The 24,785-nt window shown below is 41.8% G+C and overlaps 1 protein-coding gene across 1 annotated transcript in view; it reads right to left on the bottom strand.

Annotated features, from left to right (window-relative positions):
• Positions 1 to 24,785, bottom strand: part of LOC103069026 (tyrosine-protein kinase transmembrane receptor ROR1-like) — a 92,106-nt gene that overhangs the window by 44,208 nt on the left and 23,113 nt on the right. The window contains exon 2 of the mRNA XM_007464301.1: positions 886 to 957. Coding sequence (XP_007464363.1) covers positions 886 to 957 — 72 coding nt within the window. The remainder of the gene's footprint in view (positions 1 to 885; positions 958 to 24,785) is intronic.

Genomic DNA, 24,785 nt, shown 5'->3' with positions numbered 1-24,785 from the left:
CTGCTGAGGGAGTAGATAAGACTGTGGCTAATACAGACTATATGCTCAGACTTAAAGGAGAAGTAATTTGTTGCCCTGTGGAGGGGAGAGAATGGGGACTGGCAAGGAAGGAAGGGCAGTTCAGATGGAAAGAACAGCTAAGACAAAAGTAGAGAAGCAAAAAAGCACAGGACATATAAGATGAACTAGAAATCGGGCTGGAGATGCATAAAAGGGGCTAAAGAGAAATAAGCCTGAAGGGTAGGATGAGTCAATTTCAGGGATTCTGAGTGTGTCCTGATTTATCTTCCAGGACACAGGATCTCTACAGAGTAGCCAGTGCTTAGCATACGGCAGGACTTAATTAATACTACAACAGACTCATAGCAGGAACCTGTTCTCCACGTACACACAGGAAGCTGCCATCTGTACGCACACGCAATTACAAACATTCCAAATACTCTGCCCTGAACCCCGCAAGCACATCAAATACTCACTGTAAAAGGTCACCCAGCAAACAGCTCTGATCAGTCCTGGCTCAGGCAGAGTCAAATCCTCTAAATAAGATCCACCAGATGCAGTGTCAGGAAGGTCAGAAACTACCCTTTTTCACATCTTGAAGCATTTTTACCATGTGGAACATTTTACGAGAAGAAGGGAAAGGAAAGAGAGAGAGAGAGAGGAAAACAACAACAACAACAACAACAACAAACCTTTCCAGAAATAATAGAATTCCAAGTAATTAAATGTTAAATGATCACAGTAAGCAGGGAATTTATTTTGGCCCCTGCCTCCTTCTAGTGATCTAAAAAGCAGTTGATTTCAAAGACAGCCATGCCAGGAGTAAACCTGGCATTTCATGCCTCCCCTCTTCCACCTCCACCCCTACGTGTCCCCACTGTGTACCTCTGTCGAGCTCACTTGAAATGTTCCACGATGAGGTAGGCACTAAGTCAGCAGTGACTGACAACTCTGTTTCTGAAAAGACAAAGAAGGGAGGGGAAAAAGACAAGGGCAATATTAAATATAGTAACTTATGGGCTGTTAGAAGCATTACAGGAGATTTCCAAAGGCCCTGCCTTCCAAGAGAAACCATGCGGCCCCATAGCTTAGTAAACTTGAATGTCTGCTCTACTTGCCAGGCAGAGGTGCCTGCATTATAGAGGCTATCCAGACAAACACACTGGAGGCCAGATTCCAAGTTTTTTTTCTTTAAATCACAGGCTTGAAAATTAAAATACAAATATTTCATTGACAAAAAACCAAACCTACAGAAATGACCAAACACCATCCAACACAAACTCTTCCTTTTCTTGTTAGAAGACAAGTCTTAGATTAATATAGTCAATAGTCTTCCCATGAAACATGAGAACAGCATTGTTCCTGCTGCTGGCTTCATTTGTGTTTGTGAATTGATAGCATTTCTATTAATAGAGAAATCGATTTCTCTATATTGAAACCTTAAGTCAAGACAAATGAAAGCTAAGTATTTGAATATGGAGAGTCACCCGTGGTAACCCAAATTCAAAGATAATTTTCAAAACCACTATAAATTAAAGCAAACGTGCAAATCAATAGTCTAAGGGACATGATACACTATTAAAATTTTAAAACTCTTCAGTGGTATACTGTAATATACAAATGATGTCTTTGTTTTTGAAAATTTAACCCATGACACCATCCTACTAGCACATTCTAATAGGATTGCACTAACAAATTGTTAGGTTACACACACACACACACACACACACACACACACACACACACACACACACACTGCATTACAGGACTTTAGTGCTAGGCAGGATCTCAGAGAGCCCAGAGCCTGGGTCGTTAGATCCGTGGCACCCATGCCATCACTTCCCCTTCCTTCAGACATCGTTAGTCAATTATGGCCCTTTTTGCTTATTAAACCTGGGGTCTGCCTTACAGCCTTTTCAACACAGTACTCTAGGTAGTCACTGAAAATGGATCTGTGTCGGAATGCAAGATAAACTTTAGTAAGTGGAAGAACTGAATTCACATCCAGGTGTGCTTGACTCCACCACGCACATACCTCCCGGCAGCCCATGCTGCCCAGTCCTCAAGTCTGTGAAACCTGACTTGTTTTTCACCTTACCCCTCTCTGGCTTCACCTTACCTCTCTCTGGCTTCACCTTTTCACCTAGATAAGCACACTCTCTACATTTCCTTATTTACTGATGGGGACCGTCTGCCACATGGCCATAGAAGCCACAACCCGTCATCAGTGAGCTTTGCCAAGGACAGGATGTTTACCCACTGAGACCTTGCAGAGGCCACTTCTAGCTTGTCTACTGGGTCTCCAATCAACCTGCCACGTACAGCAGAGACAAAAGGTTGTTTGGTTTGTGCAGGCCTCCTTGGCTTGTCTCTTCCCCTGTTCAGGTGGGAAAAGAAGGCAGGTGGGAAAGAAAGTACACAAAGCACACGTACCCTTCCCACCCCAAACAGCCCCAGTCACCTGCTACATCCTGAGCCAACGACAGCATAGATTCTTTTAAGGGGACCTGAAGTCAGATGGGCAGTATGGCAGGGATCTTACAGCACAGAGAATTCCAAAATATGAAGCCACAAAGGAAAATCTGCCCAGGTAAGAAAAATGCTTAGCACAAAACCACAGTGGAAGACAGGGCTTCTGTTATCAACCACTTGTCCTCGGAATGGGTATTTCATGCAGGTGATTTCACCAGGAAGTGCTAATTGTCTACATTTTGGAGCCCTCCATGTGTGATTCCAACTGCAACTCCACGCTGACCCCCATCCTGCTGCCACCCACTTTGGCTCTTTGAATAAAGGCCCCTTGTCGGCAGTACTTTGGACTGCTGTGGTTCCCCTTATAAAAAGGCTCATCAAGCACTCCTATACTCAGACTTTGGGGAGCTTGGGAATAGAAGCATGGCAGCCACGGCAGCAATTCAGGCAAGGAAGCAAAGAGTGGGGAAGTGGTGGGATTAAGACAGATTTTGACAGCATTTACATTCAATATTTTCATAGCTTCATCTTACTGCTGCTCACAGCTAAACTGCCAGAAACACAGGTTTCACTTTACAGTGTTAATTTTATAGAAAGTTAGCCACATGTCACTTGGTTTTTCTAGCCTGAATTTGAGTTGCTGATTGAATATAATTTGAGACTGATGACAAATTTATGGATTCTTGGCACTGCTAACAGTTAAAATTGTTCCCCATGTGTCCCTGGACACTAATTACCACTGGGTTCTTAGGCTACAGCAAAGATAATTTCAATTCACAAGCTCATTAAGTGACTGTGATGCTTCTGAGGAATTTTGTTCTCAGACTCCAGATCTATTCCTCGAGATAACCACATGTTCAGCTTTTCAGATAAAATGATAATAAAAACAGACAAAATAGATAAAGTATTTTAAAATATGAATAATCTCCCTGAAAAATATTGTCTTCTGAGGCCACATTGTTTTTAAAGAAAGGCTGATTATTTAATGTGAAAAGTTTAATGTTAGTAGTTTAATGTATCCCCTCACAAAAATGATGTTTAATAAGGTTCCCCCCTCACCTCCCGAAAAGCAGGCTGAATTTTAAGCAAGAAAAATTGAGCACATCTCAATTTGAGAGCCCTCGATTCCAGGGTCAGCAGCAGCTTTAGAGAGATGCAACCGCCAGTCTTGTCCCTGCAGGATCTCCACTAATGGATTCAGCTCCTCTCTTATTTTCTTCACCGTGGCAAAAGGATGAGGTATTTAATACCAGGCTAGCAGCCTCTCTGTGTGTAAAATTTATTGTGGTAATGGCAAATTTGTATGTGCCAATTGGGAGACAGCAGAATATTTAATGGAAATACACACCTACATTAAGATACTAATTTCTGCCACTTACTAATTTTGTGATCAGGACCAAGTTACTTAACATCCTTTGACCACTATTTTCTCATCTGTAAAATGGGGACAATAAAAGCCACCTCACAGGAATGTGGTAAGGACTAAATCACATTATGGACCAAAAATCACATTATGGACCAAAAGGGTGCCCAGCACAGAGTGGATACTCAAGATCTTTCATGCCTTCCCTTCTGACTAGCAAGGCAAATGGGCATATGCCGTGTGGACATACTCCAGTTAGCGGCTATGTCACTGTCTAGGTTTGAAATGACGCATTTGCTGTGCTTTTAGAAAGACCCTATTTTGCATGCCTTACTAATCCAAGCCAATCTTTTCATTTTGTGAGGTTTTCCTGAATCGGTCACTGGTTCTCTTAGAACATCAGTGTTTTTATGTGGTTTTATCCAATTTAAGCAAATCCAGCATGTCTGAGAAAACTCCAGCTCTTATCTTTCCTGACCTCTGCAGGAGGGCAAGACATTCTTCTCCCAAGTTGATCAATAGGAGCTATTATCTTTGCAGTTTCACTGATGAGTGACTTTTTGGCACTGATTCTGCAAACATAAGGTTTTGGTATTTAAGCCTGAACAGTGGGAGTGTCACTTGGAGGGAGGGGAAAAAATAATAAGCCTTGAATCCTCCTCATTGACAAAAGCCTGTGCTCTCCACGAGGATCACTGGTTTGTCTCAGCAGTTGGCAGGGAACAACCCCATGTTCACAGGATGCAGAAGCTCTTCCAAGAAGCCCCTGGCCATGCCACATCCTGTATTCTGATCCAGTAACAAGCTGAGGTTACACAGGCACAAACCAGCATTCTCACGAGACTGGTGGCCAGGCAAGTGGTCACAAAGGCCAAGGGTGAGGGACAAGTGGCTGCCCCAATGCCCTTCATGACCAGTGACACTGAGTCCTGCAGTGTTATATCTGAGTGGGCCATAGAGGCCCAGGACTTATTTAGCAAACTATGTTGTTGGTTAGTGGGTTTTTTTGCTGCTTGTGAGTCAAACTTTAATAACCACTGTGGGGCGTTTTCCCCACAGAGTTAACAAATTTATAACTTTTTAAAAAGGGGTGCATGTTTTAATGTGGCAATCGTATGTGGATCCTTCTCTCCTTAGATATAAAGCAGAAGTGTCATGTGATGTTGTATGCAGTATTTTAATTTCTTACAAGTTCAAGTAGCTCATGACTCAAGCCTCAGGATTTCTGGAGGTGTCCTTATAGGGGACCTTGGAGGATCTGGGGATACAGAGGACAAGGGGCCCAGGCTATAGCTCCTCCTTCAACAGGAACAACTCTACGTTTCTCTGTGTTACATATTCAGGTGTCGTGGAAAAATGCGCCGACGCTTTAAACAAAAAAATTTTAAGCCTCTTATCTGGTACGGTCTCCTCATCTGACAGATGAAGAAAGTGAGGCCCACAGCAGTCAAGTGACCTGGCCAAAATCACGGTCCTAAGGTAGAGCCAGGCCTTAGAGATGGCTTAGAAATAAATGCATGCTTCAATAAAATAAATTTAAAAGAAAAGAAATAAATACATGCTGCCTTCTCATTGCCCTTAATCTTCCTCTGTCTGTGCCCGTAAGAGATGATATGTCTCCTTAGAAGCTGAGTTCAGAGAGACGCACAGGGAATATCTAAACAGCTGGCGTCAGTCACATCAAAGGGGCACACTTTCTTCTGTGGTAAAAGAAGGTCTCTGCTCGTGATCATCTGGGGAAAGAGGGTGGGAAGGAGGCGAGGGTGCAATGGCTTCAAGTTCTCTGGGAGGCAGCGTTACTTTAGACACAAGGATCTCAGCCTTGGTTAATTCCTCTCCCCAGCGCCTCGGTGGAGAAGCCCATAGCCAGGTACGACACCTTCACCAAAGGCACCTGTTTGGGAAAGTCAGAGCCTGCTCTCCTTAGAAGGGCAGGCAGGCCACATTCCCCAACAGCGCCAGGGAGTTAGTCAGCCTGGGCATTGCTCTGGCCCTGGGTTCACAATCACTCCACATCTAGGGTCCTGAATGAGGGGGCCCCTCCACTCTGGGACTCAGTTTATTTACTGAGGAGAGGGAAGTGAGAGCCTCCTTTACCCATTCTCAGGAGTGGAGAATTACTATGTTCAGTGCCTACAACGACCTAATCCTCAGTGACCTCAGATTTGGATGTCTGATATAATCTTCAAAATAAGTTTTCAGTACAATCACCAAGACAGAAGACAGCACAGTCCTGCAACCTTAAACTGTTCAAATACCCAATCACACCACCTACACCGCACTATGAAATGATATCTTTTTATAAAACCTATAATGACTTTGTAAGTAGCACCATTACCGTTCATGTGACAAAGCCACGAATTTGTTGAAGAGAAGTTTAAAATATACCAAAATTTGTGGTACTACTCATATTTTTATAGAGAGAGAATTGCAAAAAAAACAAAAACAAAAACAAAATTTGTCCAGGTTTTCTCAATGTCTGAGAGGATAACACTCAGAGATCTTCTCAAGGATTCCATAGGTAGGTACCATTATTCACTCCATTCTAAGATTGGACAGCCTGAGGCAGAGATATTAAGGCACTTGCCTGCTCAGCTTGTTAGGGCGGGGACGGGAATTATGGTAAAACCCAGGAGGTCTGACAGCAGAGCCAGTGTCTCCAATTGTGCCAAAATGGGGGTGGGAGGGAGGCAATGCCAAAAGACGTACCCACTGCTCTCCAGCTTAAGCCCCCTTCAGCCCCAGAGGACCCCAGTGAACCCTAAGTTCAGCAAAACATCGCTCGAGAACCAGTACCAGAGGCCACACTCCTCTCCCATCAATGCTTGGTTCCCTAATTCTAAAACCCCCAAAAGATGGTGAGGGACACAAAGAGAGGAGGGGAAATCCTTCTTGAAACACACTTAGATGTCTTTTTTCCTTGGAAATATTATTTCCTTCTTTAAATCTGTTGAATTGATATTATGGGTCATACACAGTTCTTGTATTTAAAGGAATTATGGTACACAAAGCACCTAATGACTGACACATATCTTCTTTAAAATGAATAGAAATATTCTTGAAAACTATCTTACTTTAAAGCCACCATAGTTGGGCTCCTTTCCATGGAACTCTGGAGATTCACTCCCTCATTTACCCATTCATTCATTCAATACCGGTGCATATTAGCACTTTCTATGCATAAAAACTGGGATGAAAAAGCTTGACCTGGTCGCTAACATTTTTTGAGAACTTACAGTCTAGTGGGAGAGGAGTACAGGAACACAATTATAAACAGTGTCCCAGGGCACCTACAGAAATGGACAGAAAGGGTCTCCCCTTCCCACAAGTCATTCCTCCCATCTCTCCCCAATCAGGCTACAAACACCAAGAGTATTGAATAAAATACCACAAGAAAAGAATATAATGCATAGCTGAGACTGAAAGAAAAGGACATTCTCAGGTGTCAGGAAGGAAGCGAACAGTAAATAGAAGCTGATACGGAAGACACCTGTAAATACAGGTCCTCCAGGCTGGGGGCTGCAGTAGCAACGCTCACTGGAAAACCAACATGTGGCCAGAGGGAGATCTGGGCTCTTGCCTAAAGCCTTTATGAGAGCCTGGGAGAGCTCCCCCATCTGTGGGAAGGGGCTGGAAATACTTCCCCCAAAGTCCAGAGAAGCTACTAGAACCCTTGAGTCCACCCAGGACATGGGTAGGGTGGGGGGAAACGTCCCCACAAGAAATCAAAAGGGTAGGTAAAGACCAGAGAGGTCGCATGTACCCTTCGCCCAGTTTCTCTCCAATTAAGCTTATGTAATTATGGTATTAAAACCTGGAATTCAACATTGTTATAATGTATGTATACAGTTCTCTGTCATTTCATTACAGGTGTAGATTCGTATAACCATCACTGCAATCAAGATGAAGAACTATGTCATCACCGCAAAGACATCCCTCATACTACCCCTTAGAGTCACACCCATGCCTCTCTTCCAAACCGTTCCTAAACCCTGGCAACCACTAATCTGTTCTCCATCTCTATAATTTTGTTGTTTCAAGAATGTGATATAAATGGACTCATACAATGCCCTTGAGATCCACCCAATTTGTTGTGTGTATCAATGGCGTGTTCTTCTTTACTGCTGAGTAGTATTCCATAGTATAGATGTACTATCACACTGAAACCATTCACCTCACACATTTGGTTGTTTCCATCTTCTGTGTATTAAAAATAAAACTGTTTTAAATGCACATAGCCTTTTCAAAAGGGTAGGTAAAGACCAGAGAGGTCGCATGTACCCTTCGCCCAGTTTCTCTCCAATTAAGCTTATGTAATTATGGTATTAAAACCTGGAATTCAACATTGTTATAATGTATGTATACAGTTCTCTGTCATTTCATTACAGGTGTAGATTCGTATAACCATCACTGCAATCAAGATGAAGAACTATGTCATCACCGCAAAGACATCCCTCATACTACCCCTTAGAGTCACACCCATGCCTCTCTTCCAAACCGTTCCTAAACCCTGGCAACCACTAATCTGTTCTCCATCTCTATAATTTTGTTGTTTCAAGAATGTGATATAAATGGACTCATACAATGCCCTTGAGATCCACCCAATTTGTTGTGTGTATCAATGGCGTGTTCTTCTTTACTGCTGAGTAGTATTCCATAGTATAGATGTACTATCACACTGAAACCATTCACCTCACACATTTGGTTGTTTCCATCTTCTGTGTATTAAAAATAAAACTGTTTTAAATGCACTCATAGCCTTTTTTTTTTTTTTTCTCGGTACGCGGGCCTCTCCCTGTTGTGGCCTCTCCCGTTGCAGAGCACAGGCTCCGGATGAGCAGGCCCAGCAGTCATGGCTCACAGGCCCAGCCGCTCTGCAGCATGTGGGATCTTCCCAGACCGGGGCACAAACCCGTGTCTCCTGCATCGGCAGGCGGACTCTCAACCACTGCGCCACCAGGGAAGCTCAACTCATAGCCTTTTGTGCTAAATAAATTCTTTATTTCAGTAAGAGGGAAGCTGGATCTAGAAGGAAGGGGCAATAATGCAAAGAAGCAACAATAATCAAACAAGTTAGAAAATATGTTAAATAAGCCTTGACTCTAAACATAAATCTCTGATAAGAGGTACAACAGAAGTAAACAGAAGGTTTCCAAGGCAGCAGTGAGGAAGAGTACAACATCCAGTTTGGAGAGGGGAACCCCAAAGGGTCAGAGAGTGGGAAAGACTGCTCCAATCTGAGAGGAGGCCTGTGTATTAGAAATACTACAGTACACTAAGGGAAGTGCACATACATCAATAACGGTCATATTCAACTATACAGGAGCAGCTTTTTCCAAGAGGGAAACTAATAGTAATTTCAAAATCCAGGGACTTCTAGATTTTTTGTCCCCCCCCCTTAAAGAGAAAAGGAAACACCTCAGCTAATTACTGGGGAGGCAGGATCTTCTTAGGGTCAGTGCAAAGTCCTAAGAGAAATTTCCAGATGACCCTAACCTTGATCTTCCCCAAGGAGAAGTTCAAATGAATGGACCCAAAGTTAGCTCCCTCATTCACCCATGGATGCTTAGTGCAACAAAACAACTAGTTTATTTCTGGCTTCAGAATAAGTTGGCAAAGACAGAGTAAAGAAAGGAGAAAGCCTGCTGAAAAATGCTTAGCCCAGAAATTGGTCTTATCTCCCTACAGGGGTTTTGTTTCATTTCCTTTCGGGTGTTGCAGACACTTCAGATTTCCAATGACATCAACCATCTTCCCTCTTTTCTTCTGGTTTCCACTTGACTGATCTTTCTTATATGATTTTCCCCTCAAAAGTGCCTCCTGGCAATTTTTCCTTCTTACTCATCCTGCTGTGTCGTTTGTCTTTGTGTTCCGGGGTTTGCCATTTAGTTTCCCCCTTTGTATGGCCCACGCACACTTTCATATTCTATAATCCATTTTTCAATAAAGGTCTATTACTCTGTAATTGCTCCTGGTCAATTCAAAGTCACCTGCCTCTCAAAAGAAACAGGAGATCCAAAAAAGATGCTTTCCTCGCTGCAGTTCCATGAAAGCTGAGAGTTTATTCTTGAGTCTTGCAAAACAAATGAAGCCTTGGTTAAGCCCTATATACAGCGGGAAGGAAGTTAAGGTGTGCTGGGTGCTTCCTAAAGCCATAGTGTATTAGTATACAATTTGGAAAACTAGATGGCCAAAAAGGATTTCTTTAAAAACTCCTTACTTTCACCTGGATTTTAATGTGATCATATTCACTTGTTTGTTCATTAATTCATCCATCCATTCATTCATTCAACAAATATTTATGAAGTACTTACTCTGTTCCAGACTAGTTAAGTGCTAGCTAGGTGCTGGGATATACTAGTGAACAAAAGACCATTCCTTACTTCATGGAACTCACTGTGTGGTAGGGACACAGAGAAGTAAATAAAGAATTAAAGTACAGTATGATAAATGCTGTGTATGGGGTGGAGGCTGGGGAGGTGGGGAGGTAAAGGGACTCAGCACAGTCTCGGAAGATCCTGTCCTGGCCGAAGATTTTGGTGATGAAATTCATGTGGTTTATGGAGAGCCACGTGCTTAGATAGACACGAGGAGCCTGAATAATCTAATTTTTTTCTTTGAATAGAACAGAATTTATTTCTGCAAAAAGTGAACAAAGACTGAGACCTCTACAGTGGGTATGGCTTCGCTCGCCATAATCACATAACTGCCCTTACCTGCAGAGCTTGGCTACTAAAATGAGTCTTTTACTAGAAACAGGGAATGTCTCCCCCAGCTTGAGTGATTTAGCTCCAGCCCTGTATACTTCCTAAATCGGTTCTTCGACCAGGACTGGGTCTTTTGTGCCTTTGTCTCCTTAGCAACATATATATCTTCTGGGAATGGAGGGTTAGTGTAACCTGTCTAAGAGTTTCTAAGTTCCTTTTACCTTTCTAATTTACACTTGGCTCTGGAATGAGAGAAAATAACTGTCCATTCAACACGATACTACGCATGAGCTAAATGACTTCTGCTCTAGCCAGATCAGTGAAAAAAAATGGAATATATCAAACAGAATATTTGATGCACAAATTTCATCTCCTTGAAATAGCGTAATACTGACATCAATAAATTTTTTCTCGTGTTCGAACCTCAAATAGGATACCTCTGCTTCCTACTTCAAGCTATGTTTAAATCACAGCAAAACAACTGCAGTTCAATAGGAAAATATAATAAATCTGCTAACTCAGTGATATTCCGTTTTCTACTGAAAAGACAGAAAGACTAGAATTACTCTAATTTTCTACTTTACAGTTTGCACTCAATGCTCTGGCCCACATATTCTTCGGCCATCAGTGAGTAAGGGTTCTTCCTTTCACTCTGCTTGCATAGTAAACTTCTTGAGGGAAAGGATCATGTCTTGTGCTTCCTTTGTGTCCTACCTGGCTCCTACACGATCCTGGAACATGCTAGATGAGAAGCAGCACAGCAGAGGGATGAAAGGGTCAAACTGAATTTAGAATCAGACATGTTCAAATCCTGGGTCTGTCACATACTAGCTTATGACCTCAGACAAATTACTTCATACCTCTAAACCTCAGTTCCTGATTCATAAAATGGGAACAATAGTAATGAGCTTGCAGGACTGCAATGAGGATTACTAGAAAAATATTTGAAGATGAGTACAGTGCCCAGCAAAGTAGCAGCTATAACTAATTGGTAAAGACTTTTTTACTTACTATAGATACAACTTCAGGGGTATTTAATGCAGTGATTCCCAAACCCAGCTGGGGAGTATGTTAGACAAATACAGATCCTTTGAGCCCCTATCCTTAAACTACCAAATCTCCTGAGGTGGGTCTTATATAACTAGCCTAGTACCGGTTCTCTACAACCCGCTAGTTTAGGGAAACTCATATAATGATATGCCTGCCAAAAAACCCAAACAACACAAAAAGGTTTAAATGAACTGAGAAGTTTAATGTAATTTAAGAATCTAGGGGAGAGGGAGTTGGCAGACTAAAACTTAACTCTTGTTTTTGTCATAAAATCCCAAAGCAGCCAGCAATCTCAATATTGAGACAGCCCAGTGAATACTAACCAAGGGCAAAATTGATACCACTTGAATATCTTTCAAAGCGAAGTATTTATGTTTAACTAGAAGGTCCTTTTAATTGGTTGACCAACAATTTAGTCAATTAGACTCTTAGGAGGAAAATTATCATCCTGTAAAGAGCAGGGCAGTTTTGTCTCCACCAGTATCTCTATTACATAGGATCTCAATGGCTGGGAATTTTATGTTTATGGAGCTCTCCACCCAATGGGCAAATTGGGCACACTCTAAAAATATGTAGTCCTCCTACTTTAGGCAGGACTCCCTACAAGGAGGGAGAAACAAAACCTTTTCAGCTTTAAGTCTCAGCCACTTAAAGCATTTACAAAGAGAAGGCCACTTTGGATGCAGTTGAAAAAGCTAGTAAGATTCCAAGCACCTCACAGTAATACAAGTACCTTGTATTTAGGTAGCACTTTTCCTTTCAAGAAAGCCTGTACACAGAACAGACATTAGCTCATGACTCCACATGTGAAGGATCAAGGCCTGAGATAATCATACCCTGGTTGGAATTGAAGAAACCCAGATTTAGCCAGAGGACTTGCCTAAAGTCCCCTGGCGTGTCATGAAGTGCCAGGAGAATGTAAGCACCGTCTTCCCTCACCCAAACCTGGCTCCACACAGGCTCTCTGTTACACCGCTGGTGAACTCTCTTTTCCAGTATTAAGGTTTGTTTTTTTTCTAATCCCCTCTAGCACACTGTTAATTCAATCATTTCAAAGTTCCAAAGAGTGAAGAGCAAACATTTTTTTAAACTATTTTCAGAAAAAAATCTATTGAAAGTATAATTTGTATTTTCTGCCTGTCCCTGGAAACCAAGTGTTTAAGTTAATGAGATTGAGGGACGCCTGGGTCAGTGGAAATTATCTCAATCAGAGAGGTAAATTTAGGAGGATTAGTATTATCCTGCAAGATAGTAAGATGGTTTTGCTCCAGCCATGTTAGCCTAGGCGTGTAGGATCCAGATGGCTGGCAATTTTCAAATACTTAATTTGCCTCAAATTGCTCCAGTTTAAAATGCTTTGCCCGTCTGGACTGGGTTTCCTGCACCATGTCATTATTGATAACCTGGGAGATCAATACTTAAAATGAAATGGAGGGAAACATTAAGCAGAGCATAAGCTGGGGCCAGAATCCCTTCCCAGAGCCTCTTAGTTTAATCTCTCCCTCTTCTGAGATCCCATAGTGTTTTATCAATTCCTCTCTTAAAACACTTTACAATTGTAAGGTGACCTACAATTGCTTCAGTGTCCTTGACTAAAATCGCACACTTCTCAAGGCTGGAGATGAGGTCTGGCCTATCTCTACATTACGCACAGCAGCAGCTGTGGAATTGTACACATAGTAGGCACTCAACAAATGTTTTCTGAACGTATAGGTGGTATAATAGCTGCACTCTCCATCTTTTACCACATTTATTTGTATAAGGTAGTGGGGTAGATTGCAAAATGCCACAATTCATTCCTCCCTGTACCCACAACTTTCTGCAGCTTTTCCCATGAAGAGGTGCCGTCTACTTCCCCAACTTGAATCTGGTCTGGCCTCTGTGACTTGCTTTGGCTAACAGAATGTGCTGAGACCAGCTTGGCCTGGTCCAGACCAAAGAACCACACAGCCAACACACTGACTCACGAGGTAAATAAATGTTTATTGTTTCTGGTCACCATATTTTGGGGTGGTGTGTTACGTGCATTATTTGTGGGTAACAGATACCCATTTACAGATGAGAACACTAAGGCTCCATGAGGTTAGTTACTAGCCTAATGCCATAGAGTGAAAAAGCCAGGATTTGAATCCAGTCTTTCTGTTTCCAAAGCCCACAGTCTTTCCACTAAATAAACTGACCAAATCTGAAATACTCTTGGGCATTCAGAAATAAGTTTGAGAAACTAAAGGCAAGAAACAAATCGGGCGCGGGGGGGAGCTTCCTTTCCTTGCTGTGAAGCAGGATGGAGAACCGCCCACCAGAGTGAGTTACCTCTGTCACGACAGCGTCCCGTGTGCGCAGCTCATCTGATCAGATTAAAGAGATGCAAAAGTACAGGATCCTTTTACACAATGATCTGGAAGGAATAATATTCACGCATCCATAAACACAGACTCAACTTATAGCGATTGCTATTCAAAGTTGGTGATTTGGTCATTTCCTCTTGCAATATACTTTTTCTTCATCCTCTTATCAGAAAGAAAAGTAATTTTGCACGTAGTTAATTTTGTGACTATTCTCTTCCACCATCGATCTGCCATGTCTGTTTCGGTTTTCAAATCTGATGGAAACTGTTTGAGTTGGTTCCCAGGTGTCGACATCTGCATCTGAAATGTAGTTCTACCTGCAGCCTTTAAACAGCCTGGGTATTTGTGGCTTCAGGCATGGGAACTTTTCACAACAATGCAAGAGCATGCTTTGGATTTGCCAAAGAGCCTCTCTTAGGTGAAAAGGGAGGGTTCTTCCTTCTCCCAGAGCCCACAAGCAGCAGCATTTCAGGAGGCCTTTCTAATCACCAGCAATGAACAGGAAAGACCAGTGCTACTGTGCACATGATGGATGGGGTGGCCTGTTCGCTCATGTGTGTCACCTACCACGATGGGCTCCTTGATCTCCGGCTGATAAGAGAATGTTCTTAACAGCTGCTTTGCTCAGAAAAGGTGTATACTTCCCCTGTATGGAATGTGGGCATCCATTTTCAGTCAGGGATGACCAAGGTATTTGGGAGAATTTGTTGCAGCTGGTGGAACAGCTTGGGAGAAGAAAGTAAGCTGACGGGTCCTGTTTCACTGCCTCCCCCTTGAGGTCACAGTTGAGGTTCCATGGCTGTGACATCAGCCACCAGAAGGCCTCCCTCTTCTGTAGGCCTTCCCCATAAGCCCTTCCTGCTGCCCTTGTTTTTCCTCACCTGCTGCCTCAAGGTCCCCATCAAGCAAGTGTAGCCTCAGCACACAGGATTATTTTATTTAGCAATCTTGAGTAAAAAAGGCTGTTCAAAGTTTGACACAAAATCTAAAAGCCATAAAAAGATGATACATTTGATTGCATTAAAAATTCTACCAGGAAAAAAAGCAGAAACTGGGAAGAAAAAATTATTGCAACTCAAAAGGCAAAGGCTAACTGCCATAATATAGTAAGCAAAACCTCCTACAAATAAGCAAGGAAGAAAAACAAGAATGCAATAGATAAGTGGGCAAAGGGAATAAATAGACAATTTATAAATAAGGAAACGTGGTTCTTAAACACATGAAACCATACTAAGCTCAATGATAATATAAAAAATGCAAATTAAAATGTCAATGTGATGTCATTTCCCCCCAATCAGATTAGGAATTTAAAAAGAGCTTGATATCTCTCTATATTAAGACGGATATGAAGAAACAGGGACCCTTATATTGATAGGTATGAGAGTAAACTGGTACAACTTGGCAACATCTATGAAAAGTTTAAGTACAAATACCCTGTTAATAGCAATTCCACTTTTAGGAATTTATCTTACAGAAGTCCCCAAACATGTATGAAATGCTACTTACACAAGATTCTCAATGTAGTATTGTTTATAACAGAAAAAGACTGGAAACAACCTACTTGTCCAGCTACAGGGTTACTGGTAAAATAAATTATGGCCTATCCAAAATTTGCAATGGAACACAATGCACCTGTTGAAAAGAATAAAGAAGCTCTGTATGTACTGATTTGGAAAGAAATCACCAAAATATACCCTTAAGTTATATTAAAAAAGTAAGGTACTGATTGTGTATATAGAAAAATATCATTTGTATAAAAATAAAAAAATGCTTGTGTTTTTATATTTGTGGATATATGCAATATATATAAAAGTTACAATGTTAAAATACAAGGTCAGGGAAATTGGATCACACTGAGCAGCCATCATCTTTTACATTCTCCTTTCCTATTGTCATACCATGTTCTCCACACTGGAATGGGAACTGTGAGAGGTAGAGTTAGTCAAGTGAGACAAGTGATCCAGAGGAGAGAAGGGTCATCACATTTCATGACAACCGTGTTGATGATGGTGGACTGACTTCCTCAATATGCTTAGATGTTAACAGCTACCAATAGGGTGTTCCTTTTATGGGCAAAGATACCTCTAAGCCTTCCTTTCTTTACCTTAAAGAAACTCAAAAGCATTGATTCGTGATGTCTGTCAACATCTTCAGGTAGCAGATTTCAATGGATATAGCGACTAAATCACAAACAAAGCAACGAAAGTAAAATCTGCTGCACCGGATACACAACCCAAATTAGATGTGGGAAAAAATGGTGACCAAAAGGGTGAAGAAGAGCTGTTTCTCCCTGCTGTTCACTGGTGATTGGCGGATACACTGCCAGGTGTGGAATGCCTGTGCTGGGGTGCTCACCACCAGGCATGGATGACATCATTCCAAATGCATATATGGCAAACAGGCTAAGAAGTGACCACATGGATGTGACTTTGCAAAATAAGACCTTATTTAGCTGCATGTCAGCAATCTGGCAACCCCAAATATTTGAAAAATGGCCATAACTATAGATAAATATTTTTTTAATGTTTTGAGTGGTTAAAGTAGAATTTATAAAACCTATACCATAAAGCTCATGTATGTCCATTGTAAGTGAATCTATTAGTCCTATACCAAAGCCAGGGTTTTTAGTTTACACATAGTTTTAACATGCCTTTCAACTAGAATAGTGCCTTATGTTGGGAATATTCTGGGTACTCTATTAAAATGCCAAGAAAGTGAGTCGTTCTCCCTTCCCCTTCACTGTTTTTGTTTTTATAGAAAGGAAGAGACTCTGGCTTTTACCTTTTTAAAATATAAACATATGACATGTGCTTGGGAGGATGATACATGAGGAATTAGGTTTTCAAACACACAGCTGAGTTCCTGAGAGAGAATGCCATTCAACTGTTTTATCCTCTGTAAAAAGACAATTTCCCTTCTCTTGAAAAGGGGTTTAGAATTTTGTCTGTAAGTGTATAAAGGTTCGAAGTAAAACTGAAAAGTCTTCTTGTATGGCAAAGAGCTCATGATGAAAAGATATTTAGATGAGTTAGGCCTGTAAATCAGAAATATGCAGGATATATCCGACTACTTGGGAACTTTCAAAAACAGCACCAGTATTTCCAAGGCACTCCATTCATCCTCCCAAGGGCAAATCTGGAAACTGGCAATTTAGCTTGGCATTGGAGAGTCAGTGCATTACAGAACACGGTAGGGTGGGGTAAGCAAGCCTTCTCTAGACTTTCACGTTTGAAGACCCAAGTTCAAAGTGCTTCTTGGAGTTTCAGCCAAAATATCCTCCCACCCCAGACTTCTCTTCCTGAGCAAGTCTTTGGGTTTTCAGCTTAATAACGAAAAGGTCTATACTTCAGTCAATGCCCTCAATGGATCCTGTGACTGTGTCAGAAGACACAGCTCCATATCTAAGGGTACAACTAAATTTTATTGCAAAAGTACAGCCCGAGTGCCCTCTGGGTGCTGGTGTGACCATGAAGAAGGTATATGGAAGCAGGGACTACCTGCTCCCCCTTAAGGAGCTGACAGCCAGGAGAGGAAAAACAAATGGGGAATATGTGAAACAATGCAAGACTGATCCTAAACTGAATAAAAGTGCTGCAGGGCTTCCCTGGTGGCGCCGTGGTTGAGAGTCTGCCTGCCAATGCAGGGGACATTGCCCTGGTCTGGGTTCGAGCCCTGGTCTGGGAAAGTCCCACATGCCGCGGAGCAACTGGGCCCATGAGCCACAGTTACTGAGCCTGCGCATCTGGAGCCCGTGCTCCGCAACAACAGAGGCCGCGATAGTGAGAGGCCTGCGCACCGCAATGAAGAGTGGCCCCCACTTGCCACAACTAGAGAAAGCCCTCGCACAGAAACGAATACCCAACGCAGCCATAAATAAATAAATACATACATACATACATACATACATACATACATATACATAAAAAAAAAAATAGTAAGTGCTACAGACCTCAGGCATTCTGAGCAATGAAGAAGAAATGCTGGGGAGGAATGAGGGGTAGCTTAATCTATTGAACTGATTCGCCAGTATCCACAGACCCATTCTTCCATATGGACATCACTGTTAGGGAATAAACTCAAAAGGATGGGGGGTGATGAAATTTCTAGTCACTCTATTCTACCAGACAAACTGTGGTCCAGAATTAGTTGAGACACACGATGAGAGATCTAGAAACCACATCACTTAAGAAACAGTAGAAGAAACGCAGAATGCTTGGCCAAAGCAGACTAGTGAATGACTGATGGCTGTTTTCAAATATCAGAGAAGTGATACATAAAGGAAGATATGATTTATTCTGTAAGGCTATAAAGAGCAGAATCAGGACCAATGGATTGAAGGCAACCATTATAAAAGTTACAGAAGTTACACCAAAGCAGGTTTTAACTGAAAATAAAGAAGATAATCTAACCATCAGAGTGGCCCCCAAATAGAATGAACTAATCAACTGCCACCAAAAACCCAAAAGCAAACATTCACTGATAGTCTACTATTTTCAAACACTGAAAAATGTTTTAAATGAATTGTCTCATTTTCTCCTCATAATTTTATAAGGTTATTATTATCATCTCCATTACTATTCATATTTCACAAAAAAATAGACTAAAAAAATAAATAAGAGAGATTAAATAATTTGTCCAAACTCACACAACAAGTATGTGGCTGAGGCAGGTTTCAAAGCCAGAGTCCAAGCTATTACAATTATATTACATTGTTTAAAAAGGAGCTAAAAAAATCAGAAAATAACAAGTGTTGGTGAGAATGTAGAGAAATTGGAACCCTTGTGCATTGTTAGTGGGAATGTAAAATGGCCCAGTTGTTGTGGAAAATGGTAGGGCAGTTCCTCAAAAAATTAAACATAGAATTACCATATGATCCAGAAATTCTATTTCTGGGTATATACCCAAAAGAATTGAAAGCAAGAACTTAAACATATATTCTGGAACTAGATTGTGGTAATGGTTGCACAACATTATGAATGTACTTAATGTCACTGAATTGTACACTTAATGATTAATTTTATGTTATGTGTATTTTACCACAGTAAAAAGAAGAAAAAAGAAAAGAACTGAAACATGTATTTGTACACACATGTTCATAGCAGCATTATTCACAATAGCTAAAAGGTGGATGCAACCCAAGTGCCCATCTTCAGATGAATGGATAAATAAAATGTGATACATAGATACAATGGAATATTATTAAACCTTAAAAAGGAAGGAGGGCTTCCCTGGTGGCGCAGTGGTTGAGAGTCCGCCTGCCGATGCAGGGGATCCGGGAGGATCCCGCATGCCGCAGAGCATCTGGGCCCGTGAGCCCTGGCCACTGAGCCTGCGCGCCCGGAGCCTGTGCTCCACAACGGGAGAGGCCACAACAGTGAGAGGCCCGCGTGCCGCAAAAAAAAAAAAAAGGAAGGAAGGAAATTCTGACACATACTACAACATGGGTAAACTCTGAAGTCATTATGCTGAGTAAAACAAGCCAGACACAAAGGACAAATACTATATGATTCCAATTACATGAAGTACCTAGAGCAGTCAAATTCATGGAGACAGAAAGTAGAATGGTGGTTGCCACAGGCTGAGGGGTGGAAGGAATGGAGCATCCTTGTTTAATGGGTACAGAGTTTCAGTTTGGAAAGATGAAAAAGTTCTGCAGATGGAGGGTGGTGATGGTCACCAAATAAGTGAATTTAATGCCACTGAACTGTACACATAAGGAAGGTTAAAATGGTTAATTTTCTGTTACGTACATTTAACCACAATATTTTTTAAAAGGAGTGAGATGTTCATGGCTAGAAGTGTTCTAGTGGAGACAAGATGTCCATATGTCAGAGATGCTGGGGAAGGGATTATTATTCCAGGAAGGGGCTGGGTTAAGGGAACTCTGAGATTCCTTCCAACTCCAAAATTCTCTGACAAGATAAGCACTTCATCAATGACAGAAGTAAAAACCTGTTTTATTTTTCCCCCAAAAGACAGACTACTTTTTATTCTGGAGCTTCCCAGCCTGGACCCTGAGACAGCTGGGTCCTAGAGTTGGTTTACAATCAGATTCTCTCATTTTCGTAAAGCATACTACCAGCAAACCATTTCCAGCTCCATTTTAATGAGGACCAGTTTGTTATTTTTTTGGAAACCCCTGACTTCCATTGTTATAGAAAAGATACAAGAAAAGAAACCTAGGTCTTGCAGTTCAAGAATTAATGAAGGCCCTGAAACAATTACGCCTTAAATATACAAGGGTCTCCTTAATGTAAATAGACTATATTTCACTGCAAATCTTCGTAGAACAAGGGATCCATTTCAGCATGACAGAGTGGGCGATGTAGCAGGGCTATAGTGTGCACTCAGTTTTTGATTTTACTTCCGATGCCGTTGAGTACTGTACAAATAGCCTGGCTTAAAGGATCTGGGAAACACTAGGTCACAGTGTGAAATATATGCTAATATAGCACAATTTTTATAAAAATAGAGGAATGCAAAGAGCTAACTGAAGCCAGAGGTAGTGGCTCCAGCCAAGTGGGGTCTGAGGAACATTGATAATGCAAAGAGAATGTTGTTCTCATTAAAACCTCCAGGAATACTACCCTCAGGTTTTCTTCCAGTTTAAATGCCATGATAATTAAAACTGAATTTCTGCTGCTCTCTGAAAGCAGGCATATGTCTCTGCATTACTGAATTAGGGTATGACAGGTTAAATATAAATTAAAAGTCAGTATGACACAAAGATTAACATTCCCAGTCCCCACGCTTGAAGAGCTAATAGAATAGTGGGGAAAAGCTGAAAGTTAATTGGCAGCCAGCATGAAAAGTGAAATAAGCATGGTTAAAAACAACTGTTGTTTAGTGACTGTTTATGGGTCAGACATGAGAATTTCACACTCATTGTCTCATTTAGTCCTCATGATGTAGGTTAAAAACCAGAATAACATTTATTTATATAACAAATTCCGCTGAAATCATTCCACAGCAAACCCATGGTGGACTCATCTATTAGCTTATTTCCAGAGGCAGGCAGGCTCTCGGACCTCTGACAGGTTCTGATTACTTGGGCCCTGTGTAACAGCATTCAAGGGGTAAAAAGAGCCAAGGCAGGGACAACAGAAAAGCCATTGATGGATTCTAGGTAACTGAGGCAGAAAACCCGGAATTTAAGGCCTAAAGGTGAAGTTCAAAATTATATATAATTTATTAGATGGTATGGGTTTGGTTCTCCTCTGCTGCTGTCCGTCTTCCATGCCATAATCCACACACCATACCATACTTTTCTAAGAACCCCCCTGGTTAGAACCTTCACTGGGCATCTATTTCATATGAGATGAAGTCTAAAGTCCTCAGCAGAGCATGCAAAGTCCTTTATAATCTAGTCTGCCATTATTCCAGCCATGCTAAACTATAGCTCACCATTCCAAAGACGCTTCACCCTTTCATGCCCTTATTCTCCTTACCGGGATGCTCATTTCCATCCCTCTGTCCTCCCCCAATTCATTCTTCAATATTCAAATCAGGACAGGGGTTATATCTTTCTTATTTACTACTGTAATCTCAGTGCAAGGAATAGAGTTGGTGCTAAGTAAATGTTTATTGAATGTAAGAGTGAGGGAGATAAAGAAAGACATAAATACAGGAGGGAGGTAGAGAGGGAGCAAATTGTCTCTTGCCTTTCATCCTTCCAAGCCATTCCCTCCTCTAAGCTATACAGAACCTAGTCATACACCCCTTTACACTGTTCTCCAAGCTTATCTATTGCTATGCTTTTTCCCCATCTAGATTCTCAGCATCCCAAAGGCAAGGACTGTGTTTTTCTAGATAGTCAATGCCTAACTCAGTGCCTGTCAGTAAACGAGAAATGACTGAATGAATCTTTTTGAAGTTCTTACAAATCCCACTTTAAAGGAATTACTTTAGCTGGTAGTAACGTGGAAGTCTCAGGCAACAGTTTTTTGTTTGTTTTGTTTTTGTTTTTTTTTGTGGTACGCGGGCCTCTCACTGTTGTGGCCTCTGCCGTTGCGGAGCACAGGCTCCGGACGCGCAGGCTCAGCGGCCATGGCTCACGGGCCCAGCCGCTCCGCGGCATGTGGGATCCTCCCGGACCGGGGCACGAACCCGCGTTCCCTGCATCGGCAGGCGGACTCTCAACCACTGCGCCACCAGAGAAGCCCTCAGGCAACATTTGGATCGGGTCCCTGTGATTCAAATTTGGCAGACCCGGTAAACAAACATCTGACAAAATATGGTCCAAGTAAGGACTCTTTCTGTTTTCGAGAGCCAACCTAGATTTACGCACTGAAGCTTTTCCTCCTTAGAAAGCTCTAAAAGTCTTCCCTCAGAAGCTGTTTATACACACTTTTCACAAGCTTAGTTATCAGATTTCCCAGTCCAGAGTTGACTAGACACAATGAATGGACAGCAGGAAAGGAGATGGAGGCAGATAAACTAGAAAGCACTCTGAGGAGAAAGAGAGGGGACCCAAGGACAGCTTGGGGCAATCAGTCTAAAATCCAACAGACCCTGGGTCTGTACTATACGGCAGCACCATCCAATAGCTCACAATGGTGACCGTGCATTATTGTGAAAATGTATCCCTTTTTACGAAGACAGAGGTGTATGGGCAACCCATTGAGGAAGATTTCCACTAAACAGCAAAGCATTTGGCGTTCAATGGGGAATGCTTTGATTAGTTGGAAAATTCACTTAGGTAGAACAGCTAATGAGCTGACAATGCCAGATATAAAAATATGCTCCTATAGAAACCAAAGAGACTTCATATCGTGTATCTGTCCGTTTCCAGATACCCGACACATGGAAATGGACCAAGGGAAACATCAGCATGAAAATACACTTTACGTTAGGGTCCTAAATGCAATTCCAGGAGAGGCTGTATTCCCAGGCAATCCCAAACCAGCTGCATGGCCTTACATGGCCCTCTGCACAGAAACTCTTTCAGGAGCTTACGTCTGATACAAAGAAAGTCAACATGAAGTCAACAGGAGCAGCTAACTTGAACACCCTAATGACACTTACAGGACTAGTAATGAATGCAGAATTAGCCGGGGACAATTCTCTGCACAAAGCGATCACTATGCACTGACTTTAATCCTATGCCATGCAGCACCCTTTCAAGGATGGACAAATAGCAAACTTTAAATGTGATGGGCTGTGGTCTGGCTTCGCGGAGAGAGAGGGGGGCAAATACTGTGGTGGATGGGGGAGTGGGCAGCAGTATACAGGTCCCACAGCTCTGTCTTTCTCTGACCATTTCCCTTCCCCCATTCCCCTCTCCCCCTTAGAGACTTCCCTGAGTTTGAGGTTCAGTCTGGGGACCCCTTGAAAGAAAACATTCCCAATACCCCTATTTCCTCCTATTCGGCCACCCTCATTCATTCCACCTTATTTAGAACCCACACCTTGCCCAGGCATTAAGCTAGGCAATTCCACATAAATGATCTCATTTATGTGACAAATTTGAAAATGACATGTTTCGACTTCGTCTTCATGAACTATAGGGCACGTAGAGAGAGAGTATATTAATTCATAGACTGAGGTCTGTTTAGAAAGGCTTACGTGTCCCTTGCTGAAAGAAAGAGCGGGAACTATTATTTAGTAATCACCTACAGTGAACCACACGGGGTGGGGTACTTAGTATCCCTTTGTTTCTTATTTGATCTTTACAATAACCTGGCAAGGAAGCATTATGTAGTAAATGAGGAAACTGTGCCTCTGAGAAATTAATCTCAGCTCAAAATCCTGCAGCTAGTAGATGTCTCTAGCTAGAGCCAGGATTCAGACTTGGGTCTGTTGGACCTTGAAGGCCTAACTTACTCCACTCTACCATTTTTATTAAAGAATCAGGACATTTGCCCTTTCAACAATGGGGAGCTAAAGGAAGTTTTAGAGCTGTGATCTGATGTGATAATATCCTAAATCAACCCATCTGGAAATCCTGAGGGACTACAAGGTACCAGCCCCATATGTCTGCCTTACAGAATATTTCTAAAACCTTAAAGTCTGGTTCAAAGAAGCTTCAAGATCAGTCCTAACTGGGCAATGTAATCATAGCTCCAGAACCCTAAAAAGGTGTGGAAAGGCCAACTTCAACTTTCTTAGCCATCACTTCTAGAGGGGTCTTCCTTTCCCTTGGTGCCCATTTCTCAGCAGTGTGGTCAGAGAGGTTAGGACACTGGACAGTCTTTCTCCCCAATCTCAGTGTCAACCAATATCATCAATGTCAAGCAGAGGACTTGCTACCAGCTACCAGGCTTTGGTAGTCTGGGAAATAGTAAAGAATAAAGAAATTTTAGAGAGCAATTCAGACTCTCACACAGTATCCCCTGGACCTTAGTTTCCATATCTGTAAGATGGGGGAGGGTGGTAAAATTTCTTTCTGGTGGTTGTTATAGCAATCAAAGAGATAATGTATATAAAGTCTAGAGCATAATGCCTGGCACACTGGAGGCTCTTAGTCATTAGTCAGCTGAATTTAGTATCTTTAACATTCTCTTCTTGTGCTGTTCATAAATATTTTGTGAGCTTAATAAATCACAATAATAGCATGAGGCAACATTTACTGAGTGCCTACTATGTGCCAGGCACTGTTTCAATTACTTATTTAATCATCACAATAATGTTAAAAGGTAGGTACTACTTTTATTCCCATTTCACCAGTAAGAACACTAAGGCACAGATTAATTTGCCCAGGTTATATATCAAGTTATATATATATAAGTGGATGTCCCACTACTCCACTTGTTGTAACTACTTTTGCTATTATTTTGCATAATTATCATAGCTCTCTTTAGTCCCAAAGGAATTCTCATCTAACTCCTTGAACGCAGTTCCTAGGAA

This window comes from Lipotes vexillifer, unplaced genomic scaffold, assembly GCF_000442215.2.
Source record: "Lipotes vexillifer unplaced genomic scaffold, Lipotes_vexillifer_v1.1 scaffold47, whole genome shotgun sequence".
In the NCBI taxonomy this organism is placed as follows: Eukaryota; Metazoa; Chordata; class Mammalia; order Artiodactyla; family Lipotidae; genus Lipotes; species Lipotes vexillifer.
Note: the sequence above shows the minus strand (reverse complement) of the source record. Positions and strands in the feature narration are given on the sequence as shown.